At 50.2% G+C, this 23,430-nt stretch overlaps 9 protein-coding genes across 9 annotated transcripts; 4 read left to right on the forward strand and 5 right to left on the reverse strand.

Annotated features, from left to right (window-relative positions):
- Positions 1-1,193: 1,193 nt before the first annotated feature.
- On the reverse strand, positions 1,194-3,851 carry N7533_000609 (putative anaphase-promoting complex subunit Apc5; the record flags this gene model as incomplete). Its single annotated transcript, XM_057097259.1, has 7 exons — positions 1,194-1,917; positions 1,983-2,119; positions 2,180-2,286; positions 2,343-2,466; positions 2,525-2,939; positions 3,004-3,097; positions 3,146-3,851. 7 exons carry the CDS (start codon positions 3,849-3,851, stop codon positions 1,194-1,196), a joined length of 2,307 nt encoding a protein of 768 aa, XP_056965752.1.
- A 148-nt stretch (positions 3,852-3,999) lies between these two features.
- Positions 4,000-5,114, forward strand: N7533_000610 (phosphoribosylaminoimidazolesuccinocarboxamide synthase; the record flags this gene model as incomplete). The annotated part of the gene is made up of 3 exons (XM_057097260.1): positions 4,000-4,197; positions 4,282-4,657; positions 4,741-5,114. 3 exons carry the CDS (start codon positions 4,000-4,002, stop codon positions 5,112-5,114), a joined length of 948 nt encoding a protein of 315 aa, XP_056965753.1.
- Positions 5,115-5,315: 201 nt separating this feature from the next.
- Positions 5,316-6,479, reverse strand: N7533_000611 (CIA30 family protein; the record flags this gene model as incomplete). Its single annotated transcript, XM_057097261.1, has 3 exons — positions 5,316-6,040; positions 6,107-6,340; positions 6,398-6,479. 3 exons carry the CDS (start codon positions 6,477-6,479, stop codon positions 5,316-5,318), a joined length of 1,041 nt encoding a protein of 346 aa, XP_056965754.1.
- A 1,421-nt stretch (positions 6,480-7,900) lies between these two features.
- On the forward strand, positions 7,901-10,297 carry N7533_000612 (uncharacterized protein; the record flags this gene model as incomplete). Its single annotated transcript, XM_057097262.1, has 5 exons — positions 7,901-8,031; positions 8,085-8,217; positions 8,287-8,380; positions 8,431-8,612; positions 8,684-10,297. 5 exons carry the CDS (start codon positions 7,901-7,903, stop codon positions 10,295-10,297), a joined length of 2,154 nt encoding a protein of 717 aa, XP_056965755.1.
- Positions 10,298-10,853: 556 nt separating this feature from the next.
- Positions 10,854-12,136, reverse strand: N7533_000613 (glycoside hydrolase family 28 protein; the record flags this gene model as incomplete). Its single annotated transcript, XM_057097263.1, has 3 exons — positions 10,854-11,312; positions 11,373-11,795; positions 11,882-12,136. 3 exons carry the CDS (start codon positions 12,134-12,136, stop codon positions 10,854-10,856), a joined length of 1,137 nt encoding a protein of 378 aa, XP_056965756.1.
- Positions 12,137-13,370: 1,234 nt separating this feature from the next.
- On the reverse strand, positions 13,371-18,383 carry N7533_000614 (mediator of RNA polymerase II transcription subunit 12; the record flags this gene model as incomplete). Its single annotated transcript, XM_057097264.1, has 5 exons — positions 13,371-15,840; positions 15,894-16,198; positions 16,256-16,891; positions 16,947-17,749; positions 17,810-18,383. The coding sequence occupies 5 exons, from the start codon at positions 18,381-18,383 to the stop codon at positions 13,371-13,373; spliced, it is 4,788 nt and encodes a 1,595-aa protein (XP_056965757.1).
- Positions 18,384-19,722: 1,339 nt separating this feature from the next.
- Positions 19,723-19,914, reverse strand: N7533_000615 (uncharacterized protein; the record flags this gene model as incomplete). Its single annotated transcript, XM_057097265.1, has 1 exon — positions 19,723-19,914. One exon carries the CDS (start codon positions 19,912-19,914, stop codon positions 19,723-19,725), a length of 192 nt encoding a protein of 63 aa, XP_056965758.1.
- Positions 19,915-20,262: 348 nt separating this feature from the next.
- On the forward strand, positions 20,263-21,066 carry N7533_000616 (uncharacterized protein; the record flags this gene model as incomplete). The annotated part of the gene is made up of 7 exons (XM_057097266.1): positions 20,263-20,299; positions 20,350-20,519; positions 20,593-20,609; positions 20,685-20,696; positions 20,760-20,857; positions 20,919-20,935; positions 21,001-21,066. 7 exons carry the CDS (start codon positions 20,263-20,265, stop codon positions 21,064-21,066), a joined length of 417 nt encoding a protein of 138 aa, XP_056965759.1.
- A 582-nt stretch (positions 21,067-21,648) lies between these two features.
- Positions 21,649-22,496, forward strand: N7533_000617 (translation initiation factor eIF1; the record flags this gene model as incomplete). The annotated part of the gene is made up of 5 exons (XM_057097267.1): positions 21,649-21,676; positions 21,923-21,997; positions 22,101-22,193; positions 22,280-22,413; positions 22,482-22,496. 5 exons carry the CDS (start codon positions 21,649-21,651, stop codon positions 22,494-22,496), a joined length of 345 nt encoding a protein of 114 aa, XP_056965760.1.
- Positions 22,497-23,430: the final 934 nt, after the last annotated feature.

Consider the following 23,430-nt stretch of genomic DNA (forward strand, 5'->3'; position numbering starts at 1 on the left):
TTGAGTCTTTGTAAAGATTCGCTCCCTGATTAGCTCCTTTATCTCTCTCAAACATACTTCAGGTCGGTAGGGAGCATCCAACAGGTAACATCATTCCTGGCCTCTAGGTGACTCCACATAGCGTTGTCGAAATTGTAGCTGCGGTGATCCTTGTAATCAGAGTCGCAACCAAAGCAGTACCACATATGATTATGCAAATCTGTTTCTCCAGGGCGCCCGATAAAGCTAACATGGAAGCGGCGGAGATGCTCAATCGCAGACTGTACGCCAAGATAGTATCCCCCATGTCTCACGCAAAGTGTACAATAGTACTCCATGCTATTAGCGTATGTTAGTTACTACGTTATTTATTGCCGTACACGCCGCGGAAGATACCTTCAAGTTTCAAGGAGCGAACAAGTTGCAGATAATTTTCCAAAATACTGGACTGAGCATGTGTCTTTTCGAGAAGAAACGCTGACTTGGGTATTACCGCGCCATTGCCATGTTTATGTAGTTATGAGGACTTCAACCATGCAAGTATCAATATAACGTAGTGGATTTGTACTCATCATCAAAACAATCTAGAACGAAAGCTTATGAAATCTGCTGTCGCCCTATAATAATATCAATAATTATTGTACGCATCATCCGACTGTAACGAACTGAATATATTTACCTAGGCTGTATCCAGGCACGCGCAGTCTGTTTACTTGGCTTCAATCCGTTGCTCCCTGTTTATCCTTCTCTGTCTGATATCATCGTTAAAGGGGACTGCATTTTTAATATTGATCTCTTCGTATCTGGGCGCGTCACACACAGTGGCAGTACAAACTTTGGCTTTTATTCGAGCCAGAACTTCTTCTATCAACCATTTGTCAACGGTTTCCAAGGTTGATAGTACTATGTCCATATACATAGAACAAAATAAAAATGAAGACGGTTCAAGTTACTACCTAGGTAGGAACTTTGCTATTCAGGCTCAAAGCCGAAATTAATGCAATTCCAATCAAATATGGGTATTATTTCTCCTGTTGCTGCTGTTCATCCATAAAGCTCCAGGGCTCATTCTCGATTTTATCAGGAATATCTTCGTGTCAAGAACACCTACCTACTTCCATGAAAGATAAAAGATAACGAATCCCATTCCCAGCCCGAGGGAGAAAAAAACGCCAACCCTCTAAAATTACAAAAGAACTTTGGAACAATTGATCTCAAACCTCTGCACCCCTCCGCCTGCGCAAATCCAAATACTTCGCCGCATAATCATTAGCCAAGACTGGATCACCAGTCAAGTGCATGACCGTCGCCTTTTTAGCCATCATCTCCGTCTGACCCAGCAAATCCTCAATCTCCTCATAAGAATCATACGCAGAATCAATATACCCAATCGCCCGATTAACATACTCCTTCCTGACCGGCGCACTCTCCTTACCCACCGTCGCCCACAACTCCCCCGCAATCCCCATATTAGCGTCCACAAGCAGCGAATAAGCGCGCGCAATGAGCGCAAAGTCCTCCGACTCCAGAACCTGAGGCATAATGCTCTCGACGAGCTCGGCGCCGGCTTCGAATTCGCGTAGACTGAGGAGGACGGCGGCTAGGGTGCAGATGGATTCCCAGAGGTCGAGGAGGATTTTAGAGCGGTGGGCGATGCTGGCGGCGCGCATGGCGAGGGAGAAGCCTCGTTGCGGGTGGCCGGATTTTTCCAGGATGCGCGCTTTTAGGCAGAGGAGTTTGATTTGGGAGTGGACGTCGAAGTTTTCGGGTTGCATTGAGTGGGCGGCTTGTTCGACCATTCGGAGAGCGCGGCCGTAGTCGCCTTGTCGGATTGTGAATTCGATTGTGTAGAAGGCGAGCTGGAGGCGCATTTCGAATTCTAGGAGTTGTACGGCTTGGAGTTGGGCGATGATGTGCTCTACCGCTACTTTGTCGTCGCTGGGAGAGTTCATATCAGATCAGGGGTGTCATTGGGAAGAAAATAGTGGAAATGATGCACTTACCGGCAGATTTGTCTTTGTAGTTGGAGGAGGCCTGAATAGTAGGTCCATGAGTTGTTGTATTTGAAGGCACGAAGTCTCTCTGCTTCGACCTTGTTCATTCGTGCGAAGGCCTCCTTGTAGTTTCCTTTTTGTGCGAGCTAGAGGGAGAAGTTAGTTACTGAGCAAGTGTGGCGGATGTGTGTATTGGCATGGCGTACGATTTGGCAATTTCGGAACGTAAGCTTCACGAAGTCATCGTAGGGCGAGCCCTCTGCGTAACATTCGCGGAATACTTCAGTATCTAGCCAAGATAGGTGAGTAGCCCCTGTCGTGTGGATTTTAGTAAAATATTTTATAAGGAACAGAAAGCGAGAATCCTACCTATTCGGGCATACATAATGCTTTGTAGCTGCATGTGTGATCCTGTCGCTGTCGAGAGACCTTTGGTCATGTTGACATGAGAAGCTCGTACGAATGTTTCAACGATCGAAGCAAGACTTTCACCCTAGGATGTATTAGCGTGATGTGCCTAGTCAGCTAACGGAGAAAGATTCAAGACATACCTGTTGCATCTCCAATTTTGCCTCGCTCACCAGTGTGGTACTCAAAAGAGACCACATGTCAGTTTCTTTCGACTTGGCTTTGAGAAACGCAAGGCCTTCCTTTTCATTTCCTAGCATGCCACTGTTTTGCACTTCTCGCATTTGTTCCGGGAACGCTTTTCCAAAATGGTACAACCAGCTCATGCAGAAGTTGAGACAGTTCATGTCGTGGGATTCACGCGCAATGGCAACGGCCTCTTGTACGGCGGAAATAGCCTCGGAGAAGCACTCGAAATCAGCTTGGATGATGGCCAGATTAAGCAGAGCAAATTGATAAGCACTCCGGTCAATGTTACTGTGCATAGTGTAGTCGAAGTAGCGATGGAGATTGTCGAAAGCTGATGTGTAATCACCAGCTTTCCAGGCATCGAGATACCTGAATATTGTCAGTGACAATCCATGTTTAGGGAGGTTAGGTTGATCAGGTAAATTGCACGTACTCAAGATAGTACATCAGTATGGGAACTGATGACTCGGAGGTCATGATATGCTTGAGTTGCGTCCTCATCTCGTCTGGAACTCTGCCTCCCAGTCCTATGCTCGTTAGCAGAGGAGTTTGTCACCTTTGGACGCTCAACATACTTTGTAGCTCGCCAACCTGGAATTCAACCAGTCGCTCAGCATCTTTGATACTAACCATGCCATCGTCCTGCACTTCTTGCTCAAAATCACCATAGACTACCTGCGAAAGGTAGCTGCTGGTATCTAGACCATTCATGGTAAGATTAATATCGACCGGCGACTGCTCATCTGATGGATTCCTCCGCGCCCACATATGATATGTTGGCAGACGGTACTTGACAAATCCAGTCCACAAGTTCACCGAGTCATGGAACTGCAGCCGCGTGTATTCGAGACAGGCTCTGCGCACAAACACGCCCAGCGGCGAGCTCCTAGACAAGCGCATTCCCTCCTCTTCCGGAGCGAGACCATCATCACGCTCCTGGATCAATTGCTCACGCGTCTTCGACAAGAGGGATGGCAGGACATCATTCATGAACTCCTCTAAGGCATCGAGCGAGTCGAGGGTCCATAGCTTCCTGAGAAATAAATCCCATAACGTGCGGCCGGGGATTGAGGACTCATGATGTGAGAGTACCTCCTCCAATTCATCAATGCTGGGCAGGTAGTGACTCTCCCATTGCTTATCGGCGGGATCTAAAGGGAAGAGACCCGCGGTCAGGAAGGACAACACATGAATGGCGGACGAGTTGGGGACGACGCCATCGGTGTACACGGTGATCAAACACAGTAGAGAGATTCTCCAGGGTGTTAAGTAACGGGCCATTGTTTTTTTCTGGTCACGACCAGGCCATATTGAATCTCGCCAGGGTAGACGGAAGGTAACCTTATAGGAAGTTGACATCGCGCGACGCGATAAAGGCGGATAAGGGCCTCAGGCTGCAACTGCCCTCGGTGCCCCGCCAAAAATTAACATGACGCATTTACAACTTCTAGACATTTCACATCCCAATTGCAACACCATGTCCCAAGCTCTAACAACAACCGATCTGCAAGGCGCTTTGCCCCTCGTCGCCCGGGGCAAGGTTCGCGACCTGTACGAAATCGACGACAAGACTCTCCTTTTCGTCGCAACCGATCGTATCTCTGCCTACGATGTGATCATGGAGAATGTACACGCTCTTCCTCCAATTCAACAGCCCAATTCAACCGGAGAAATCCCCCAGACTGATAACTGACAATGACTTGTCATATAGGGAATCCCCAACAAGGGAGTTCTGCTCACCCTCTGCACTCGCACCTGGTTCAACGCTCTGAAGGAAGCCGTCCCCTCGCTGCGCACGCACTTCATCACCCTCGACCTGCCTCCTCAAATCCCCGAATCCCTGCGCCCCGTGCTCCAGAACCGCAGCATGCAAGTCCGCAAGCTCCGCATTCTCCCCATCGAGGCCATCGTCCGCGGCTACATCACCGGCTCCGCCTGGAATGAGTACAAGAAGTCCGGCACCGTTCACGGAATCAAGGTCGCCGCAGGTCTCCAGGAGAGCCAGGCTTTCCCCGATGGACCGATCTACACTCCTAGCACCAAGGCGGAGCAGGGCGAGCACGATGAGAACATCCACCCCGACCAAGGTACGTGACTTGCGACGCTTTGCCCGCAACATTTTTACCTTCTTCTTTCAAAGTCAAGATCGAAACTGACGGCGAATGCACAGCTGCCGAGATTCTCGGAGAGTATGCCTCGACCGTCGAGGCGCTGGCCGTGCAATTGTACAAGGTTGCGCACGAGTATGCGGACAAGCGCGGTGTCATCATCGCCGACACCAAGTTCGAGTTTGGCGTCGACGAGGAGACGAACGAGGTTGTTCTGGCTGATGAGGTCTTGACCCCGGACTCGTCACGATTCTGGCCCAAGGAATCGTATGCGATTGGTCGTGGCCAGGCGAGCTTCGACAAGCAATTCCTGCGGGACTGGCTTACCTCGGAGGGTCTTAAGGGTAAGGATGGTGTGTCGATGACTGAGGAGATCCAGCAAAAGACCGCCGAGAAGTACAAGGAGGCTTGGGAGAAGCTTACCGGTGGTCAGTAAATTGCAAACGTCGGCGTTGCCTGTCCTTTCTAGATATGATATATATGCGGTTTTGATACGTGACAAGGATGAAAAGAATATCGAAGTGTTCGAAAATGTTACATTTGTCTTTTCGGCCCGTCGAGGCTGGGACTATATCTCCAATAATGTACTGTACACGCAAAACGCAAACGAAGGGGGAATGGCTGAATTGGGTGCCCATCACTCATCCCATTCTGATCGAAGGCCCTGGAGTCCCTTTTTCTTTGTCGGGGATGTCTGCTGCTCGTTGGTTTCCTTCTCATTGATTTCCTTCTCGTGGAGCTTAGACGCTGCCCAACCCGTACGAACACCCTCATCGACTGGAAGCGCATGGGCGCCGCAGATGAGCTTGTCGTCCGCAGCATCCTGCTCGTCCATACCATTCGTCGCCCAAATCTTATGAATGCGCAGGTCGAACGGGCCATCGATGCGGTCTGTGAGACCAATACCAATGCTCTTAACCCGGTTGCGCATAATAGAAGTCTGTGGCTCCACCACGTATCCGAAGTTTGTACGGACGAAGGAGTTCAACGGCAAGAGAACTGTTTCCCAGCCCGTCGAGCCAGATGTAGTTGCTGAAGAGGAAGAGGAGATGATTGTGGATTCGGGCGGAGTATCGGAGAGGGCGTCTGGACGACCGTGCGGGTACATTTCTTTAAGCTGTTCGCGCGACTCGGAGGGGTTGCGCGATGGGGCGGTGGGCGTGCCGCGCACGCGGTGGTGTCGGGTATACAATCTGTGTTGGTGGATATCTGTGTCGACGATGGAATCCGTTTGAATGTTCACGGTATATCTTCGGCCGTCGGATTTAATGCGAAGGGCGAGGTAGGAGTACGGATCGAGATCCCAGTATAGACGGCCAAAGAGCCAGACGCCGCGGTCTTGGTTGCGGAAAGCGGCGTATCCTGTTCAATCGCGATAAAGATCAGCTCCGAGCCCGCGAGATATCCCTAGTTTATAAGTATACATACCGGTTCGGTCGACGCGGAAGTTTGACGGAAGCTTCGTGGAGATCTGGCCGTGGAATCGAGCATGCGGCGGGATATTTGCCGCAGGCAGGCCGGGCTCGTAATCCAGACTGGCAGTGCTGAAACCACCAACGACACGGTCGGCCATGGTCTTGCATCCCTCAACAGAAGAGCTATCTTCAAAGTCGAGGAGGGTGTAGGCTTTTGTGGGCGTGTGTAGGCCTTCGGCGTTGAAGGCTGGAGTTGTGTCAGTTCGCGAATGGGACGAAAGTTCGCGGTAGGACTATGAAATACCGATTTTTGAAAGACGACCGAGTTCCTCAGCACTACGCCTGAAGAACCCAGCCTGAGATGCCAAGCTCCTAGTGGGAATCATGTTGGGCGCGGAGTTGTGAGGTTTAAGATGCAGTGGCGTGAGGAAAGAAGGTTGGAAGAGCCGGGCGCCGATCATCCGCGATAAGATAGACGCAACCACATGGGTACCTCGTAGCTAGTTATACTACACATCCTAGGATACGTATATGTGGAGAATTAGGGCTATAATGGAGGTACTATCAATAGTACATTTTTGTTCTTAATAAAACAGGAGGTGCTCAAATGGGATCGGACTATCCAATGTAGTTCTGTTGTGGCTCCGAATGTCGCTACGCTCTACAGGATGGGCCGAGGTAGTATAGAGCATCTAGTTATTAGATGGCCACTACGATAGGACCCAAAATATAGAGAATTACAAAATAGTTCAAGACTCGAAAGTACCTTCTAAGGTTTTTGATGAGAGAAGCACAAGAAGGGTCTAGATCACCTTGGGCAATGAAGTGTGGAGGACTATGACAACACCCTCGGCCGTTGGTACAGCATCCATGGATGTCGGGGAATCCAGTCAGACAGTCCTGGAGTGCGGTAATTTCTCGCAGTAACTCACCAGGGTCCAGAAGCTAATAAAATTACCCCTGGGAAGACCGAGACATTGCACCGTTACACGGAGCCGACATTCCAAGTATTCAGGACTAGCTTAAGGTATGGTACTAGAGATACTGAACATCAATCGTGTAGGGATTTAGTTTTGACTTTCTGTAAGAGTTTTCAATTCCTTTCCCACCCTTAAGCCTTGGTTCAGACCTGAGTCACGAGATGATTTAGCCTTAGGCTGTCCATTAGACTGCCCATCACTGGCCCAAATTGGCTGATTGTGCCAATATAGTACGTATGGCAGGCGTCACCCAATAGCCTCGCCCCCAACAACAAGAAATATAGAGCTAGCTGATCTTGGATGTTTTACGATCCAAGAGAATAAGTTTCAGAATATGAGGCATTTATAGATTATATCTGAATCACAAGTTTGTTCGAAATAACAGCTGCCTGCCTTGTTCCATCGGCTTAGATGTTCAGGACAGAGACCCAGACACGACACCGGGTAATGCCATAGATTAACTGCCATGTTTTCTACCTACTAAGCTCCCTGTGTCTCGCGCGTGGTCGCTCAAGCTTGGGTCAAGTTGAAATCGTAGCGACTGGTGCTCGCTGCCCCAAGGTCAAGCCCATGGTTGACGGTTCCCAGATAGGTTTGGTTCCCTGGCATGTACTATACCAAAATGATTTCGGAGCTTGAAAAAGTGTGCGGAAAAAGGTCTTCGCGACCAAAAAAAAAGGGAATCAACTCTCTCACTCATACATTCTTTCACAGCTGATCGTCAATGCGTCTTTGCGTCTTTGCGCCTTTGCTGTTTATAGGGCTATTGCTACATCTTTGATATACTGACAACTCAGTTCATTTATAGCCTTGGAAATCTGCTCAATATGGCTGAAAATGATATGGCTCCCAACGGGAATAACTTACATCCAAGACAGATGAGGCGTTTAAAAGAAGAGCCATCTGCGCACAACGCTCAGGGTCTTTTCCCTCCCGATGCTTGCATCTTCGTTGGAAAGTAAGTTTTGGATATTCTCAAAATTTCAAGTTCAATACGCTAATTTATCACAGCCTTTGCTCAAAAATGGATCAAGGTCGACAGAAGATTGACATAGAGCAATATTTCGACAATTTTGGGCGTTGCTACGCGAAGGTCAAGATCGATAAACATACACAACTCCATGGGGCCTTTGTACAATTTGAGGTTTGTTACTCTGCAACCTACTCATTGATGGATTAAGACTGGCACTAACTCTTAAACTATAGAAAGTAGAAGATGCCGAAAAAGGTCCTTGACCGTGCCGCTCAAGGTCTTCCTATAAATTTGCACGACCGCGATCTAAGAGTCGAGCGAGCCAAAGGACAACGTTAGTGCCCCCTTCATACATCTTTGTCACTACGAAGCTAACTATCCCAGGAACCGCACGCCTGTCACTTCGATCCGGTGCTCATATTACTGTAGAGGACTCCAGAAAAACCCTAGAGCCAGCAGGTCCTCTCGAGGGACTGTGTCTCCAAAACATCCAACTGGCGTCCGGTAATACTGCGACTTGTTTAGCTACATTCGTATATGTTGAGGATTGCAACGACGCGGTCAAGGTATGTGGAGCTTAAGCCTTTTTCTACCTTTCATCTTGTATCTCTTTGCACTTTGACTTACAGCTTCCCAGGATTTCCTGAGGAACCCCAAATACGATCTACGCAAGACCACGTACGAGGGCAACCCATTTGCCAACGGCGGTTCACCCACTTCAATTCCAGAGCCAACCAAACATAGACCCCAAGCTAATAATGAGGGCGGGCAAAAAAACCGATATGAGCACCACCGTAATGGCCCTGCTCCCCATAGAAACAATAGCTCAGGATTTGACAGAACTCATCGTGCTCCTGGCCGGCGCCCGAGTCACCAGCCCTTGAACCCATCTCAGAATTATCAGAATCCTGAAAGCTACCCATCAAATGGTGCTCCATACATTTCGGCTCCGAATCAGCACATGTCTTCCAGGATGGCACCGGGAGCTCCCCCATTCATTCCAGGTCAATCTCACGTTGCCCCGACGGCCAACACATACTATCCTCCACAAGGCAACGCAAACAACGGTCCTCCGGTACACACTATATACAACGCCCCTCCACCGGACGGCACATACGACTTTCCCCAGCAAAGCAACATGTACAATGGCCCCCCGCCAAACAACACATACAATGGTCCTCAGCCTAATATCGGACATGCTGGGGATGCCAGTGTAAATGGATGCAACAACCCACAGTACATGGGCCAAGGAGGCTTGAATTCCGGATATCAAGGACCTTTGATAGTCGGCGCACCTACATGCAACAACAACAACAACAATCCTCAGATGTACCCCAACGGATATCAACAGATTCCACTGCAAAATGGCTATTTCATTCCATATGGGCCTCTAGGAAACCCGATGAATGGACATTTCCCCCCGCATTTTGGACAGGAACAATACTTCCAACAGGACCCGGGGTATTTCGTCCCACAGCCTGGACCTATGAACATGCCTTACATGCAGCCGGACAACAACGCTCCTCCATTCTATCCACCGCAGCAAGCACAGCCAGCAGCCCAACCGCAACCGATAAACAACCCACCTGCGGCACCAGAGAATTCCGAAGCGTCCAAAGAGCCGGCGCAAAATCCAAGCCCAGAGCAAGAGCCTGAGCAGAAGGACCCAGCTACCGACGAGCCCAAAGCAAACGGAGCAGACAAGCCAACTTCCGAGAATGAATCCAACGAATCGCCAAACTCAGACGAAACGGAAGAGACAAAATCCGAAGAGTCCCAAACTGCTGAGAATGGATCCAATTCAGACAAAAAGAAAGAGGCAATCCCCGAAGAGCCAGTGGAATCCACCAATTCTCATTCTCCCGCCCCAACCACAGACGCTACAATTCATCCCAAACCCAAGCAAAACGGAAACCACCACCCAACCACCAACGAACTCCCAACTGAGAACAAGCCAAGCACGCCAGAAAACCCCCCAGTCTCTCGGGACTCTAGCCCGAGCCGGACAGCCAATGGCAGCAACTCACCCGGATCAACCAGACCTTCAGTGCACGATCGCGCGCGACAAGAAAACCTCAATCGCAAGCTTAACTTGAGCCCAGCCCAGGTAGAACAAATTACCAGGGAGCTTGAGATTGAGTTTGAAGAAAAGATTAAGCTGGAGGCTATGAAGAAAGACAATGGAGATTCGCATGCCGAGAAGGATGAAGAAGATCGGAATTCGCAGGCCGCTACCCTGATAGATGCCTAGAGAATATTCCTCGTCGTTACGAGGCTGTTATGGTTTTTGACCTACAGACTGGCGATATTTTTGATACGGAAGGTTACTCTTTTGCGCGTTAGCTTCAAGCTATTTTGGGCCTTTTTAAATTCTGTCTTTTGCTGACGCTACAAAGTTTTTTGTTTTTTGTTTTTTTTTTTGTTATTCATGTGCTGTTTGATATTCGCTTCAAATGTTGTTTTGATACTTTGCTTTCTGCCGAGTCCGTCTGATATCTTTGGATATTCGGATTCTAGCACATTTTTTTTTCACAGTTGTAATATTTGCTTCCGGATTATTTTGTTAGCTTTATCTTGTTTATTTGTACGAAAGATTTCATGTATGTTCGAAACAGCGTAATGCAAATCAATTGAATCGCTATTCCGAGATTTATCCACAATAGTCCACCGCACCCCCATCCCCGTTTCTAAGTTCCCAACAAAAAGAAATTCTAGAAGTATGTAATACCAGTAGTACAAAGTATGTAAGAAAAGAACTTGAGCACCAATGCCCACAATCTACTCACTCTGCAGCAGCTTGGCTTAGCTTAGCAGCTAGCACTGCTAGGCACATTGGAGCACTTGCTGCTAGTCTTTCCACCCTTGACGCTAACACCGCTCCAGTCCCAGCCAGAGCAAGCGCCAGACGCGCAGAGGACGTAGATATCAGTAGCGCTGCTGGAAACGGTGCCCTTGACGTTGTTCAGAGTGAGGCCGGTGATGGGGACGCCGTTGGTGGGCTTGCCAGTTGGGCTGCCGTTCTTGTAGTCCTGCTCGATGACGACGCCGTACTTGGTGATGCCGGACAGGGTGATGTCCTTGTAAGTGACGCCCTTGACGGAGCCGGTGGCGCCGTAGACGGTCTTGACGCGCACGCCGTTCTGAGAGTTGGTGATGCTGCAGTTTTCGATGTTGACGGTGTCGACGGTGTTGTCTGAGCGGCCGCCGACGGAGCCGATGGAGATACCGTGGCCGCCGGTGCAGGTGGCGCCGGTGAAGTGGATGTTCTGCAGGTGGAAATGTTAGATTAGCCAATTGGCCCTTCAGTCGGAGTGAAGTAAACTGACCTTGCCGGAGTTGACGGCCAAGCAATCGTCCTGGTTGTGGACGGTGGGGTTGGTAATGTAGACACCGGTGCTGGAGCCGACGTCGAAGGCATCGGTGTTGTGGCCACCGCCGCTGTCGCCGTCGGCGTTGTCAATGGTGATCTTGTTCAGGGTGAGCTCGCTGGCACCGTTGATGCTGAAGACCTGGACGGGCGAGTTCTTGATCTTGAGGCTCTGGATGCTGGAACTGATCATCTTGTGAGCATAGAAGAACTTGGGCTTCGTCTTGCCGCCGTTAGTGCCCTTGCCGTCCCACCACCGGGCACCGTCACCGTTCAAGACAGCGCCAGAGGCACCTGTGACGGTGATGTCGGTTCCAGACACGGAGACGAGGGGTCCGGACCATTCCTTGTAGCCGAAAGTGGTCTCGCCCTCAAAGATGACCTGGAAGAATACGTACATATGTTAGCCGGGGAACTGGATATACTGAGGATATTGAAGCCCAGGGCCTTTCTTGCTTAGGGCCGTACCTTGGTTCCCTTCTTCAGTCCAGTGAGATCGAGGGTAGTTCCGGCGGGGACGGCAACATTGTTCAGAGTGATGGTCGAGCAAGAGGTTTTGGCCGCGATGGCAGAGGCAGCTCCCTTGGAGCCGGTGAAAGTACAGCTAGACGCCCGGCGTTCCAGCGCGGAGGCGACAGTAGGCACAATGTCAGTCGCAGGTGCAGCCTGGACAGAGGCTGCGCCGAGGAGGGCGATGACGCAGAGCTTGATGCTGGGGACCATGGTGGGTGTGATTAAAAGAGAGTGTATTAAAAGAATGTAGTGAGTTGATCGATGATATCCGGCAGGGATGGATGGCGCGCGAGCGGAGCCATTATATAGCTTTTCGTCGTGGCTGTTGACGAAGTTGACATCTTCTAGAATCAGACTTGAATAGGACTAGATCAGGGACCAGTTCATTTGTTCCTATATTGCTCGGATTCTTCGGAGTTCGGATGTGGAGACGATAAAATGAATTTCCTCCAATGTGGTGTCTAGTCTGGCCAATGTGACGAGTCGGTATAAATGCTTGATAGGCCTAGGTTCATGGCTTTTGTTTCAGTTCCCAACCAAGTCGCCAGCCCTGCGGAGTGATTTCCTCTTTGGGAATAGCCAGGACCCTGGGGTGGAAGCAGTTTTGATGCCAGTGGCTACGCTGGAGCATTTAGGCGGAGTTGTTTCGGAGAAAGACATACTAGCCCTAAGTGGATCTAATATAGTTAGTTATTTAGGCTAGTTCTTAGTAACCTGGTGGGCGCCATGAAATAAAATGAGATCGTGGAATTTAGTACAATATTAAAGGGGCTTGGAAAAGAGGAGTTCTTGTATAGTGCTTTAATTGACCCTGACAGGTTTATCTGGGAGGAAAATGTAGTAGCCTAAATGATCTACTTAAAACCGGTTATTGAACCATGAAACGACGATTTCCGATCCAGAAGAGACATCATAAAATAGAATGGAACTTTGACACATTGGTCTGATACCGAGACAACGCCAGGTCCCGTCCGAGGATAGAAACGCAGTGGTATATGTACAAGAATGCAAAATGCAGACGTGAACCGTTCCTCCCAGACACACCGGCGCCGGATTGCGCAATAGTAATAAGATATGAATAGATAGAAAGGCAGAGAAGGACAGAGAACCGGGGGGAAAAAAACGACCCGGAACTCAAAGCAACAAGCATCATGGAGTGTGTTCATTGTCATAAAGAGTTGAATTTTCATGGTCCCGCAAATGCTTTGCTGTAATGAGAAATATGCGACAATGCTAGAGAGGATGCAAGTGATGAGATGCTCCGATTTGGCTTCGCGCTCCAAAATGCAATTTGAACATGACATGAATAAGACAAGAGGTGTATCGGGGTTAATGAGAAAAAAAGGGGTATTGGCAGAGAAGTTGAAATCGAGATGTTTGAAATGAAAGGAGAGAAAGAGGAGAGGGTGAGGGGGTGTGTGTATGCCGAGCTCAAGGTCCTGCTTTAGGCTCGGACACGTCTGGCATCAAAGTAACTCAGGTTTACAGCAGTGTCGTTGACTCCAACGAACGGTGCTGCATCCTCCAATAGTTCCCAGGAGCGGATTGGGAACGGGGCACCTATCCTTCCACGATGGTCAAGGCGCAGCTGATTGACCGTACATTTGGAGATTTCAGCGAGTCCGTTCGGAGGGCCAGATGACGGCGCTGGTGGTTGTTGGTACGTGGTAGCGGTAGGGAAGTTGGCGGATGACTGAGTAGGCGTTGATGCCGATGCCGCTGGAGATGGAGCTGAAGCTGACTGTAGCGCAGCAGCAGCAGCAGAAAAATCGGACGTGGGCCCGAGAAGGTAGGAGAAGCGGGTGTCGTTTTGGAGTGGGACGAAAGGCGGGCATTTATCTTTGAGAAAGCGGCCACATTGGAGACGAACCTCGTCTGGGAACACATCGATCAAGGAGGCAGCCACATCCAAGGCATGGGTCTGCAATAGAATTCCCGGGCAAGGGCTGTGGTTCTCGGAAGCGCCTGGATGGGGAAAGTAGTCCGCCCCTGGGAAGAGGCGTAGAACTTCACCGGGAAGACGAGAGAGCGCGACACAGAATATTGACGTCAACAATCGAGTTTGCTCTTGAGGAGAACCAATTTTCAGAGTCGGGGAAGGTTGCATGAATGAAGCACGGTGGAGGACAGCCATGCGCAAGAGCGCAGAGAACCAAAAGGCGAGGGATCGCTCGAAATGGCTCCGTTGTTGGTTCGGCGAGGCCGCAGTTCGCCTTCTATCATTGTTGTGGGAGCTTGGCTGCATTGTCAGAATCTTCTGGAGCAACGCGTCCATCTTTTCCACGACAGCCGAAGCAACGGCCGGGGTCCCCGAGTCAGGTATACTGCCGGAAAGCTGTTCGATAATGGTGAGATACAACTTGGCTGTTTGAAGAGTGCCCATGTTTCGTGGAGACGAAAGGGTTTCGGTCGCTTCTTCAAAGATTGGGATGGCGAAAAATTCTTTTTCAGCACGCTCGCGAATTTGGCGGACAGCATCTGGGTTCATAAGAGAAACGAGGTCAACCCAGTGAAGCTTCTGCGAACGAGAATCTGCCACGACCGTTTTGAACATCGCATCTACAAACCTGTCTCGGAACTCGTGTCCAGAGTCGGCATTGAAGAGAACCTGAAGCTTCAGTTGGCAAAATGGCAGCGAGAAGTCGTCTGTTGTACTGGCAAGTTTCTCGACCTCGGAAACAACCGAACCCTGATTCGCTGAGCACTGGTTGTAGGTCGATGAGGTAGCAGCTTCCACACCCGACGAGCGCTTTTCAAAGTCAGCGTCGAGCAAGATGTCGAGCGCTCTCTGCAGCAAAGCGAGTGCCGCTGGATGTTGACTTAAGAGGTTCTGCACGCATTTCTGATCTGAGCAGCCAGGATTGCGCACCAGGAGCTCGTGCAACAGCGTGACCATCGAGTTTTCCAGATTCTTACGTTGGACGATCGGGGTTGAAGTTGACGTATCAAGAGCTGCAGCAGCACTGCAGGCGATCCCAAGAGCCTGATCAGAGTCCTTTGAAAGGAACTCTTGTTGTGCAAGTCGGAACCGGTAGGAGACCAAGTCAAGGTACCCGTCATCCTCCGCACGAGTCACAAGAAGCGCGACAAGATCCGCTGGAAGACTCGCTGCGTTGGGGATGACCTTGGCAGAGTATGAAATCCGTTTCACAAGAGACAAAAATGACCGGATAGTGACACACCCAACTCCAATGAGAGGTGGAAGGATACGAAGTAAAGTACAGCGATCAGGCGCCCGCAGATGGCTACAAACCCAGCGGGCGAGGATCCCATCGAAATGCTTCGGCTGGAATGATCGGAGCTGCGCTAGATATCGGCATGTGTCGTTTGCCGACAACTTCGCACCGTCATTGCCAGATTCCAAGTGCTTGGTCAAAGTATTGAATATGGTGTCAAGGGTAGGCTCATCCATGATATTTCCGGATGAAAGGAAATGGTCCAGCTTTTCGCGGAACAGAGGATCGGCATCTCCTAGTGAATCGGGAATATGGTCAGATACCGGCGATGATGCGGCTATAACGGACCGGTTCTCCATGCGGGAGAGGTCTTGTCGTAGAATGGCAATGGTGTTTAGCTCGTTGGGGATGCGCATGCCCAATTCGATAAGAGAAAACATAAGGTCCAAATTCGGGATGCCGAACCGTTTCAACCCGGCATATGCGTCTACAACTTTTCGGAATAGGTCGGCGGTTGCGCCAATTGCACACAGAGAGTCGAAGTGGCAGTTTGTAGTGTCGGCGATAGATGCAAGAACAGTGTAGTCTTCAGAGCTCGACGTGATTCTCAAGATGTCTGCAAGCATGGAAATATCACCAAAGTTCTCCAAGATGTCACGGATGATGTAGAACTCGCTCGGTGAAACGGCAGAGATAGAGGGAACCTTCTCGCTGGAGAAGGCAGTTCGGAAACTTGAACTAATAATGACGTTGGTATTATTGAAAGTGAGAAAGAGGTCAAGAAGACTTACTGGGTGGCGTCACGGGTGTAATCGGCGATCGTGCGTCGTAGCCATTGGCAGACTTCGGCTTTGACGGCCCAACTCATTTTCGCGGGGAACACTTGAAGGGGTTCTTTTGCGTCCATTGGTGCGTCGAAAAGAGCAGGGAGACGACGGGAAATCAGATCCTTGACACTCGCGATCATTGCAGTCTCTTCCGAAGCGGAGAATCCCATGCGGTTCAATAGAGTACCACGCAAGTTACTCACATGCTCTGGAAGTCGGCCAACAGGAAGCTGGACGATCAATCCAACATCACATGGCAGATCGTGCAGCTTTGATGGAAATTAGCTCCAGGAAATTCAACTATTTTGAGTCATATTAACACTTACCGTTCTCTGTTCGTTCGAAGCAAAGCTCGTAATTCCCTTTGCCATCAACCATTGAAGATATCGACCAACCGAGAAAGTCTGTGACCTGACGAGCTCGGATACGGCGTGGTAAATATTGTCCATGTTGAGCTTTTTGGAGCTCCCGGTCCGCGTAAGAAAGGCGAGTATATGGTCGTCAACATCAACTCCAGCTGCTTTCCACTTTCGTAGAAGGCGAACTCCTATGTAGACTCGACAAATACCATGACGGAACGGTGTGGCGAGCCATTCCAATAACTTTGAGACCAAAACAGCTCTGTTGCTTACTGCATCCAGGCAGGCAGAGGAGACCGATGAGATGTCCCGTGTAGATAATACCGAGTCTAGAAGTCGAATGATGCGTTGCTGGGGTGAGCCTCGTGCGGCCTGTTTCGAGTGGCGCGGTCGTTGCACTCGTGCATTGCGCTCTGAGAGGCTTTGAAAAAGGATTCGGTCTGCTTTCTGTTCCAAATCGAGACATGATGACACTTGTGATTTGTACAAATCCCATGAATTCGGCAATACCATGGATGAGGTATGTTCACGGGCCAGTTTTGTGATGAAACGAGATAATCGATCCACAAGAGGCTTGAGGGTGCTGAGCTTGACTTCAGAAGTCTATAATTAAGGGTTAGCGTTGATCGCACAAGGTAGAGATATAAAATGGACCCACCTGTTGGAGTTTTTGAAGTAATATTTCAGCCAATTGTCGTCCCCGTCGTCGGTACCGCATGATATTGTTCCAGTAAATGCCAAGCATCAATAACCAAACAGGGACTGTGGCGATGGAAGCCGCCTCAAAGGATGAAAGGAACCACTCAAGGAAATTATCGTGGTCCAGCAGGTTCTCAAAGAACAGACGGGCAGTTAATCCAACTGCATAAGTCATCTTGCTTTTCCAGTTCAAAGACTTTGGGGAGCTAAAAACACCCTCCACAAACTGTTGTACATTGGAAGTCCAATCTCGTACCCACTTTGTCTCCAACCCCACGGCCAAAGCACCACTGGTGCCCTTTCTTTTGAAGGCTCGAATCTCGTTGGCACCCACACATTTTGCAAGCCAAACAGCTCGGGCAACTGGAATCCATTTGCCTAGACACTGATCGAGAAGGACCTTGCCGCGGATACCGTGTGGGATAGTTCTGCTGAGTCGTCGCAGCGGAACAGATTGGTTGGCGAGGTCTCGAAGCCAGGCCTCTCGCTTGTTGTCGGTGAGCGTGACTCGTGGCGGAGGCTTGAAGGTTGACGGGGCATTGATGGTATTGTGGTTTTGTCGCATCTCCATCGCAGCCGAGAATACAGATGAAAGCATTTGCAGACCAGCGCGGTGTTTGAACTGGGTGTATAGAGCGGGGCGGGCCGTGTTTGACTCGTTCTGAGAGACTTGGGTTCGGTCATAGTATCCTTGCTTGGCGGTTTGTTCGTTGAGAATATCTTCCGGATGATTCCCTGTCCACGGCGCGAAGTCGGCAACTTCTAAAGGGCATGTGTTAGCCATCTCGATGAATTTCATGGAAACCAGTTCAATCGACTTACTCTCGCCTTTGATTTTTGGTGCCACGGAAGGGACCTGGATGCGATAAGGTGTTGTTTGGACCTTGGTGTCGGGCATGTTCTCTGTAGTTTGTGTACCCACATTTCGCGAACGGTCTGCGGGTGCATTGCTCCATGGTTGAATAGGTAATGGAGGCGGCGATGAGGGCTTCGAAGTTGCACCATCGGCTCGACTCTCGCTGCCCGGAATTTCCGACATGACGGCCTGGAACGACCACAGCGGCCGGCCGCGCCAGCTGAGCTGTGTTCGCGAACCGGCGCTCCCCGGAGTATTTTTTGTTTCCGCGCTATTAACTGTTGCACCAGCTTCGCTCAAATTTGACGATCCAGATACATCGAGTCGCGGTCGTTTCGGCGGCGGTTCTCTGTCTTGCGATTCGGACCCGCCACCGGTCAAGTCGATCGCGATGGGCTGGCGGGATGACAGTTGCGAGGATTCGACTGGAATATTGGACTGGAGAGACACTGATGCCTGATCAGGCCGAGCAGGGCCACCGTTCAGCGAGCGCATCGGGTGGCCCCATGATTGGCCGCCGGCAGAGGAATGGGGGTTCATCTTAGGCTCATGGTGTCTTGTCCGAAGGGGTTTCTGTAAATCATTCGAGTTGTTGGGCTTGTTACTGGACGATATATGGGACGGTGAAAGGAAATAGGCGACGTAAGACCATCAGAGGGAGACTTGGCGACTGGGGGGCGGGAGAGGGAGTCGGGGATATCGATTGATGCAGATGCGAGGTCGATCGGTCCAAATCACAGCTCACGACATGCAGTGTTCACGAGGTGTGATAGGCGATTGCGGGGGCCCGAGCGGGCAATAGGAACGCGTTTAATGCTTCTTTCTTTTTTTGTGAAATCTGGTATACAGGAGAGGGAAAGAAGAGAAGAAGAAAGGCGTTATCGGAGGTGTTGATGAGGATAACGTAAGTCGGCACAAATCAGCCGTCCTCCTCCGGGGCTCCACCGGATCGACGGAATCAGTCTTCCTCCACAAACCCTGCGATGAGTGGCGTGGTTATTGTATGATCAAGGCCGATGAAGGCAGATGAGGAAGGCAGATGAAAGGCAGATGGGTAAATATTGTTGTCTCGGGTGTTCCATTAAAATGGACATATACCACATATCTCTATATCTCTTTTCCCTCCCAAGTATACAGTAGAGAGTATACCTAGGTAGTTGGAGGATCCATTGGCCCCTTTTAACCGGTCTACGGAGAGTATAAATCTGATCTGTCCACTCATACTACTACTGTAGTGCACAGAATCAATACTATTATGTACTCTGTCTCCATACTAGATCCCATCCTTGAGACCCTCGGATTATCATCCGTAGCCCCCCCTTTGACCCCTTTCCATCCTCGGAACAGCTTACTTGTTTTCTACGGAACCCTTTGTTTAGGATTCTCCGTCGGCTATCCATAACGGCTTGACCTAAATTCATTTTGCCGTCGCATCTCCCTTCCTGAATTGGCCCACTTGATCTTCACAAGGGGGGTTTGTCCACGCGGAATCAAGTCCCCATTTCCCCGTGCTAGTCGCAGCTGGACATGATACACAAGATGGACATGATAGACATGGAATTGGATCAATCTGCAGGACTCGGTGTAGGGTGAGTGGTCAGTCTCTCTCTCTCTCTCTCTCTCTCGGCTGATGATTGTCTCTATCTGCCCTATTTTCCCTATTTTCCCTATTTGTCTCCCCCATCCAATCCGTTCGGCACGCAACCCGCGCTCGACGGACTCCGAGGCGTCCACATTCCGCACTACCGGCCCACTGTCGGATGGCTGCATCGCTGGAATCGTATCAGCTGGGCCTTTTTTCCGAACTAGGTGTGGGTCGTGGTGGTCGTACCATCAAGCACTCTGCACTGTTTTGAGGCTGGCTGGGTTGGGCTGGGCTTTATCTCATTGCTGCAACAATGGCTGGCCATCGGTAAATGGCGCCCTTTCCCCCGTCGGCGTGGCCCGGTTGGAGATGAAAGATGCTGTGCTTGCAGGATGCAAGGAGGTCCGATGCGTGATGCGTGTGCGACCAGGCCAATCCAGACACCATCTCGATCTGCAGCACATCTGGCAACGTCTCACCGACCATTTCGGAACTGAGATCGTCCCCAGGTTTGAGCGGGTCGCCCTGCAAGTATGCGGTGATCAAAGATTGCCTAACCGACAGCCCGGGCCTTTCTTTTCCCTGCTGAAATGTCGAAATTTCTTTTCTCTAGATCATGATTTCTTGTATCCGGAGTTCTAGCTATGTAGTCGCTATATTTTCGATATGACAATTCGTAGTACTAGTCCATTATCTCCCAATTGTCCCCCAGTCGAAAGTTCTCCGTAGTCTGCCTCAGGCCACACTTCCCCGGGGGGGGACTTCCCATTCGCCTTGGGCCTTGGCGGCTATTCACCTCTGTCCTCTCTCCTATCTTCCACTCCGCACAGCAAGATGTCGTCAACCAAGGATATGCGACGGGCGGATCTCGGTCAGTCGAATTTATTCATCTCCATCTGTTCAATACTGACGTGGCACCAGCGATCCCCTATGTCGACCCGCCTAAGAGCACCAGCGAGGCCGATATGTCCAGTACGCCACACCTCATTCCACCTCCTCCCTCCCCCGCCAGCATTGGGACCTGGCACCATGTGAGCGTCGATTCTGATATAGCAGCAGGCACCATGTCGAGCACTATGCCGATGGCTGCGGTATGTTCTTCCCCGATAAACCGATCAAGGTCGGCGTTCCGAGCTTGTGAAGCAGTGAGCTGACACATTCTAGATGTTCACGCGCAACAGGTAAGCCGAGCGGCGCATTCGAAGAAATCATCATCAGATAGTATCTCGTGGTTAACAAAATGTTCGCTCTTAAAGGATGATTGGATGGTATGCTCATGACACCCATACCCAGAGTTCCGTTGGATCCGACCCTTTCTGACACGGTTACAGGGTGTCTTTCGTCTTCTCCCTCCAGTCCTGGCTGTCCGAGTCGCCCGAGCAAAAGAAGAATGCCTCCACACCGGCTTACATGTCGGTCATGATGTCCTGTTCGTATACACCCTGTCCGCGCTGAGGTCACCGTATACTAACCAATCTGTCTGTTTCTAGTGATGGCGCTGGTCGTTGTATGTCCTTTCGCCACCATCCACCCACTAATTGCTCGTGCATTTTTCTCTGACTATATCCGCAGACCTACTTCCCCATGTTCCTGCCTCCTCAGGCTAAGGGCGGCGTCGCCGCTCCAGTTCCCGCCTAAACCTCCGAACCTCAATGATACCATTATCTCAATACCAACCTGCCTAATCGTCAATTCGTATAATCCGTGCGGCCGGGGTGAGACGGCTGGAAATCTCGTCTAGAGGTCACAGCTGCACTGCCTGTCCAGTAAAATGGTGGCTGTACGATGGGTTGACTCATGCTGTACAAATAATGAGTGGATTTGTGTCCGGTAAATGGACCATGCTACCACTTGACATGTTCTAGCACTCTAGCGATTAGATTAATTGAAGCAACACTGAACTGTACTGTACTGTCTACTCCGTGTACTTTAGGTAAATACTAGTTAGTAAAAAGTCGACCATCACTGTCACTGTCACTATCGCATGTAGCTATTCACGGGTTCAGTGGGTGCTTAGTCACACACCGCCTTCCCGGGCACCCCGTCACAAAAGGCTAGTCAACTCTGCCTTTCCCTCTGATTCTTCCCTCGAACACCAGACCACCTTCATCTTCCCCACACACGCTCTCGATCGCTCACTTTCCAGAGATACTGAATCTCCCCCTCGCTCTCTTTACCAACACCGATTTCAAGAGTCGTTTACGACAAAAGGCCGAGTTTATGTCCATCGAAAACCTCAAGACCTTCGGTAAGTTGGGTCGCCACCTGCCCCCCCCTCCCTCCCACTTCACGCCTGCATATATTGTACCTGCCTCAACACCACCCTCGAGCGGTCTTGATGCAGTAGTGTCTGCAACTTGAATACATTTTGGCTTCTGGCTTCATGTGCTTGGGGTGATTGGGAGGGTTGCATCGCACTGCTCCCCCCTCGTCGATCGTTGTGGCGGGGTAAAGTTCTGGCACTGGACTGCGGCTGACACATTTTCTTCAACAGACCCCTTCGCCGAAGCTGACGAAGACACCGGCGAGACTAAACAGTCTCAGAATTACATCCATATTCGGATTCAGCGTACGTCCCTTTACTTCGTCTTCCTCTCCTAGTCGAACCCCACTACGACTTAAGCCCCGTGTTTACTTGGACCTTGGGCACGTGCTAACCATATATACTACAGAGCGCAATGGTCGTAAGACTCTGACCACTGTTCAGGGTCTTCCAAAGAAGTTTGACCAGAAGAAAATTCTGAAGGTCATCAAGAAGAAGTTCGGTACGTTACTTCCTTTCACCCCTCCCCCTCATCGCCAACCATGGTACATGAGGAACGAAACGATATCTAACACCCTTCCCTTCCAGCTTGCAATGGCACCATTGTTTCCGACACCGAGATGGGTGAGGTGATTCAGCTTCAAGGAGATCAGCGTAAGGATGTTCAGGAGTTCTTGACCGACAAGAAGGAAGGCCTTGAGCTGGATGCCAAGACCATCAAGGTACGTTCTTTGACAAAAGCCATTCCTCACAGTCCCCGTCCTCCCATCGATACTAATATTCCGCCCAGGTCCACGGTTTCTAAACACGTCACCATGCCTTGTTCCGGTCCCTTCTTCCCAGTCTATGTTGCCCCGTGAGCGGTTGGATAGGAAGCACGCGATGTATCCCCTAACCGCCGGCTGTGCGCGCACAGCCGGCCCACCCAGTCGGTCAAATGTCTTTGCTTTCTGCCCTTCACCACTCTGAGCCCGGCTTATTAGACTTGGGCCATTGTTGATATGAGATTAACCCCCCCGCTTTTCCCTCTGTATTTCCAGCGATACGGTCCCAGCATGACCGGCCGGAAATCGGGGTTGTTCCTCCTCTCATACTCGGCATTATCATTAGTGTTTCTTTTCCACAGAACGGGATCCACGACGGAACGAGGCGTTGGTAGATACCCATACCTGCATAGACAGACGATGCGTTTTTTAACTCTTCACTTGTTTGCGCGTGTGTGCTTTTACTTTATTTATTTTTTCACCATCTTATTCTCTTATCCTTTTTTTTTCCATTCCTTTGCTTTTCCGACGGGACCCTGCGTCTTGCGTGGCGAGAAGCTCCGGGTGTTTAGGGTTTCGAGAGGAAGGGTTGAGCTTCTCATGACTCCTTTGCTTTGTGCGCATGTGCTCGCCTGGTCGGTCTTTACCGTCTTCCTTTTACTTTCTCCCCTTTTTATCTGCTCTTTTCTTCCATGTTCTGCATTGCATTCCTTGCCATAGCTGCTGATCGGAAACATGGAATTGAATTGCTAGGATACTAGGACTGTGTCTTGTAGTACATGTAGGTTACCCTGAGTGCGCTCCTGCTTTAGTATTTACATTCATGCAGCAGTACTACTAGTAGTTGCAGTACTGGTTTCAAAGGCCCGATAGGGTACTTGATTCGCGTTTACGGTGTATTCCCATGTTCCAGCCCTTTTCAGATTGCGTATCTACTATTTCTGATAGTCAAGTCTTAGTACCTAGGTAGGAAGT

This window comes from Penicillium manginii, assembly GCF_028828005.1.
Source record: "Penicillium manginii strain IBT 31320 chromosome Unknown utg000001l:1.0-3466041.0:1.0-3467806.0, whole genome shotgun sequence".
NCBI classification, from domain to species: domain Eukaryota; kingdom Fungi; phylum Ascomycota; class Eurotiomycetes; order Eurotiales; family Aspergillaceae; genus Penicillium; species Penicillium manginii.